General features: G+C 43.6%; 1 protein-coding gene across 1 annotated transcript; it reads left to right on the top strand.

Annotated features, from left to right (window-relative positions):
- The first annotated feature begins 328 nt into the window (after positions 1-328).
- LOC112435512 (TBC1 domain family member 2A-like) lies at positions 329-3452 on the top strand. Its single transcript, XM_076877227.1, has 6 exons — positions 329-337; positions 783-955; positions 1043-1163; positions 1248-1433; positions 2063-2184; positions 2514-3452. Exons 1-6 carry the CDS (start codon positions 329-331, stop codon positions 2713-2715), a joined length of 813 nt encoding a protein of 270 aa, XP_076733342.1. The 3' UTR covers positions 2716-3452.
- The last annotated feature ends 1820 nt before the right edge of the window (positions 3453-5272 follow it).

The following is a 5272-nucleotide window of genomic DNA, read 5'->3' as shown; positions in this document are numbered from 1 at the left end:
ACATGGCTTTAGCTGCGACCCTACAAGAAGTTTTGTACCTAATGCAACTGTTACAAGGTATTGATGGACAAAAATATGCACCGCCAAAAGTTCATGAAGATAATCAGGGTGCAATTGCGTTGGCAAAGAATCCTGTGACGAGACAGAGATGTAAACATGTTGACATAAAGTACAACTTTGTGAGATCAACTGTGAGTGCAGGAAAAATAACTCTGGATTATTGTTCAACAGAAGAGATGGTTGCAGATGTAATGACAAAGCCTGCAACAAAAGTTAAGCTGTTCAAGTTTGAGAAGTTTATGTTTGGGCATTAACATGGTATACGAACATGTATACAGTACTGAGGAAGAAACCTTTTGTTTGTTGTTTTTTTTGTTTACTTAAGAGCATCATAATATGAGAGCAAGTGGGGGTGTTGAAATAAGAAGAGAAAATGCTCTCAATTATGGAGACAGTCAAATGGTTTATTTATGTTTGATGTGTGCTTTACATTTGTGTGGCTGTTAATAAAGTTAGCGCGCTCTAGGGGGCGTATGCGTTCATCAAAAAATGGCCGAAGGCTGATGTGTGATTATTCCTCCCAAAATGTCGTTGATGAAGTTAGCTATGCACGTTAGATTTTACTGCGCATTTTCATACCTCTGCCAACAGAGTGCTTTATCCGCACCTGAGCACAGGTGGCTCCTCCTCCTTCCTGTTGGGAATGCTGGCGAGCACTCAGTAATCCTGTTCTGTTTCCAGCTGTGTGAGAAGAGTCGGACAGCTCCTAATCCTGCCTCCAGGCAGGTCAAGCTGGACCTTCACCGAACCCTGACGACCAATCAGCAATTCTCCTCGCCGTCCAGCCCCGCCCTCCAGCCCCACCCTTCAGCCCTGCCCTCCAGCAGCTCCGCCGCATCCTTCTGGCCTTCTCCGGGCATAACCCTGCCATTGGCTACTGCCAGGTACTCAACAGGTCAGAACAAAAGTATAAATTTTATATCTGAGTTCTTATGTGGACCCGCCTTCCAGGCAGAACCTCACCTTCCATCAATGTCCACAGGTTAGCGGCCCTCGCTCTGCTGGTCCTCCAAAGTGACGAAGACGCCTTCTGGTGTCTGGTGGCAGTGGTGGAAGCCATCATGCCTCAGGACTACTACACCAAGAATCTGGTGGCCTCTCAGGTCAGCAGACACACTCACCTGCTTGCCTGCTGTGATCTGTTTTAGTGATCAGTGAGGCTGATCTCTGTGAGTCTTTGTGCTCAGGCGGACCAGCGCGTGCTGAAGGACTTCATGGCGGAGAAGCTTCCTCGCCTGGCATCTCACTTTGAGGATCACAACATTGACGTCTCTCTGGTCACCTTCAACTGGTTCCTGGTGGTTTTTGTGGAGAGTCTGCCCAGCGCCATCCTGATGCCTCTGTGGGACGCCTTCCTGTATGAGGGTACCAAGGTACCATACACCCGAACACAACACACCATGACAGAAATGCAGACAACACTTGAATGCACCACAGTAGTGTCCATGGAAACAAAAATGATTTTGTTTTGACCTTTAGATGTCTTTATTTACATTTTAGGAGTAATAAGACATTGTTTACTAAGCATGGGGAACTGTCATGTGACATGAAATAGGAGTGGGAAAGCAGATAATTCTAGTAACGACCTCACAGTCTACCACAAGCAGCGTAAATCCAGACGATGAGCGGGACAATGGCTTTGGGCTTGTTTCTGCAATGTGACAAATGCAGCACAGCTTTTACATCGTTTGTCTCAGGAAATAAAATCACAGTTCAGACACAGAAATATATACCACACAGGGATAAATGCTGACAACAGCTTCAGCCACGTAGATCCAACCCAAAAGTTTAATTTAAACTTAAAGCTCAACTACCAAGTAAGTTAATATTATCTGGCAACTGAGGAACCAAGTGGCTTATTGGAAATCGATCAGAGCTGTAATGAGTAAAGGGCCCAACTGCACCACAACTGAAAGAGTAATTTTATGACTCACCTCCTCAAAGTTTCCAATTAATTGTGTGGCGTGAGTGTCCTGTTATGAAATGCGTGTCTGTGCTGCAGGTGATCTTCAGATACACTCTGGCTCTGTTCAAATACAAAGAGGACGACATCCTGAAGATTCACGACAGCGTGGAGATCTACCAGTACCTACGCTTCTTCACAAAGACCGTCTCCAATGCCAGGTACGCACTCGCCTCCACCCGCCTTAATCTACGAGCTGTTACACTCTCAGAAGTGTAGCGGATGTAGCTGTTGAATCTTTGAGCTTCAAACCCTTTTTACTGAAATTTTGTGAGAAGTTTAAATTTCCCTGATCACAGTAACAACGATTTAAAGATTTTTAAGTATCTGCAGCTCTCGGATACATGTGGTCCAGTCAGTCCAGTATTTCCTGCTCAAACTGCAGTACCTGAAGTATCAAGCAGCATAAAACAGAAACACTCAAGCTGATCAGTTTCCAGTTCCTCTGTGTTGGTGATCGAGTCCTTTCCACCTGCGTGTGTCCATGCAGGAAGCTGACCAGCATCGCCTTCAACGACATGAACCCATTCCCCAGCCGGCTGCTGAGGAACAGGCGAGTGCTCCACCTGGAGCGCCTGCAGGCGGAGCTGCGTGAGCTGGAGGAGCAGCACAAGGAGTTCATCACCGAGAGCGTCGTACGGAAAGACAAAGAGCTCGACGTCATGGTGAGCGAGGACGACGAGGACCTCTGATCACACGGGACGCTTCAGCTGCTCACTTTGAGACGACGATGAGTTTTCCATGAGTTCAAGAGAATTTTACTAAACCGGCTGTTAACTGGTTTCCTTCACACCAAACACAGGATTGTGTCAGGTTCACCATCTCTACTAACACTACAAGGAAACAGACGCATACAGATTTAACTGCATCACATCTCTGAAACAAGCTTGCAGTAAACAAATGTGTACTGTGTTCACGTGTGTAATAAGTCAGGCTGCAGAAATGTGCAGATGTATTTCAGTGAATTCATTTGGATTAATATGTGATAGCTTATTTATTTCATTGCATCTTTTGCTTTATACCTAAAAATGCGTGACATTTCTAAATGTAGTCACATCCTTATGAAACATGGTTGATTATCAGCTGTAGTCACAGCTGGTGATAAAGTAATTAAAATGTCCAGCTATTCAAAAATAGGGCATTCTGCACAATGAGTACTTTTTGGTACTTGAAGTATATTTTGATGCTGATGCTTCAGGGCATTGTGCTGCATTGTCGAAGCTCTCTGGGCTTCCGGTTAGAACGACCTCACAGTGTTTTATTTTGATCTGGTGTAAAGTGCATTGTGCAGAAATGACAGCATGATAGTCACATGATAAAACTGACTTTTCTTTTTTTTTTTAATTTTACTGGGTGTGCATCTTGTTCAAATGTCTTTTTCAGCATTTGTACATAAATATTCTGTATATAAATATTTGATTTTCATTTATTTTACAGAGTCCTTTATTTTGTTTCACAAATATGACATTCATGTCAAATGACATCTGCAGACTTTATAATGACCAGCAGGGGGCAGTGTATTGCAGTCTATGAGAACATTTACTGAGACCTGTTTCATGCACTAGTTTCATGTCTCATTGAATCCAACATGATGTTGATTTTGTAAATTAAGGTCACATCTTCATCACATCTAATTTCAAAACACTGATCAATTTTTAAAAAAAAATGAATTCCATACCAATTGCAGGAATAAAATAGGAATAAATAACAAACGAGAAATACATACAAAACAAGAGAAAGGCACACATGAGAGAACAGGTCACATGACAGCACAGCATTATCTACCCACAATTTGAACTAAATAACAGATAGCACAGGCAATGAAAACAAACGGAAATCAGAATAAATTTAAAAACTTTTATTGATGTTAACTTGAAGTGCTGAATTAGCCCTGTTGTCAGTTCAAATCACTTCAATCTATAGCGCACTTTAAGGTCTTTAGACCTTAAAAAGTAATACACTGCAAGGTAAGCTTGCAGCATCTTACTTTAAGGTCAACTGTGAAACTTTGTGGAAAGCCTGAGACAAGTTGATGAGTCAGTGAAGCGCACTTCCTTCTGATGACGGCTATACTGAGGTGAGTTTTTAAGCATATCCTGAACTTTATTCATTATTAGACTTCTGACACCTGGCAAATAAACTCTCATGCGATATGAGAACATAACAGCAAAAAGCCAGTAGCTGGTACATGAATGGATAAAAATTGGATCCCTCAGGGAGGCGCCACCACTTGATCTTCTCCACCGTCGTGGTTGGTGTTCTTCGTCGTCGTTGGCCAAGGTTGAGTCGGAGATCCATCACAAGTAGCCGATGTTGAGGGCCAATATTGGTTGATGGTATGACTTTTACGTTCGTGACTAGGCTGAGATGGGGTCTTCGGACTAGCCAGTAGTCGATTTGGGTGTCTCTGCCGCCGCTGGAGTACGTGATGAGGTGTGCCGGCTTCTTTTTGAAGAAGGTGTTGGTCACGGCAAGATCGTGGGCCTCTGCGTAGTCCAGTACCCGGCAACCCTCGTCGTTTCTGGTCCCAAATCCTTGGCCGCCATGGAATCGGTGATATCCGTTTCTCCCCTTGCCTACATGTCCATTTAGGTCGCCGCCTACCGCCACGTGTTCCTCAGGGCTAATCGTTTGCAGGTGGTCGTCGAGGGCGCGCCAGAATTCTGTCTTCTCCTCGTCGGGGCAGTTGGTCTGTGGTGCATAGCAGGAGATAATCCGTAGGACGGTCGGGTCGGCGTCGATCTTCACTGACATGATGCGATCCGATATGCGGGTAACTTCGACCACGTTGTGCCGGAGCTTTATTATTAGACTTCTGACACCTGGCAAATAAACTCTCACGCGATATGAGAACATAACAGCAAAAAGCCAGTAGCTGGTACATGAATGGATAAAAATTGGATCCCTCTTAGATTGAATTGGTTGCCCTCTTATATTACGTTGTTTTGAACCTAACCGCATCCACTGAATTAATGCAGTTTTCAGGACAGTAAAAACAGAGAACTCTGATATACACAATTTCTGATTGCTGATAGTGTTTCTTAATGCAAAATGGGCTTCCATTTAAAATGCAATTGCTTTATGTTCGATCTTTAGTGAAGAAGGGTCATTTTTGATTCTGTGGACAAGGGATGCAAATGGAATGTGAAGGCAACAGGTAGTAGGGTGAATTAGGGTTTCGTGTGGTCTTCAGTGCATGAATTTTATTGCCACTTTATTTCAACTTTTTATTAATTACTCAAAAGAAAA

Source organism: Maylandia zebra, linkage group LG2, assembly GCF_041146795.1.
Source record: "Maylandia zebra isolate NMK-2024a linkage group LG2, Mzebra_GT3a, whole genome shotgun sequence".
In the NCBI taxonomy this organism is placed as follows: Eukaryota; Metazoa; Chordata; class Actinopteri; order Cichliformes; family Cichlidae; genus Maylandia; species Maylandia zebra.
This window is presented reverse-complemented; position numbering and strand designations above follow the sequence as displayed.

What these genes read in the sequence shown, in the direction of transcription:
- LOC112435512 (XM_076877227.1), top strand. An exon ending in AGAATCTGGTGGCCTCTCAG is followed by an intron (nt 1,164 to 1,247) that starts GTCAGCAGACAC and finishes CTTTGTGCTCAG; the next exon opens with GCGGACCAGCGCGTGCTGAA. An exon ending in TCCTGTATGAGGGTACCAAG is followed by an intron (nt 1,434 to 2,062) that starts GTACCATACACC and finishes TCTGTGCTGCAG; the next exon opens with GTGATCTTCAGATACACTCT.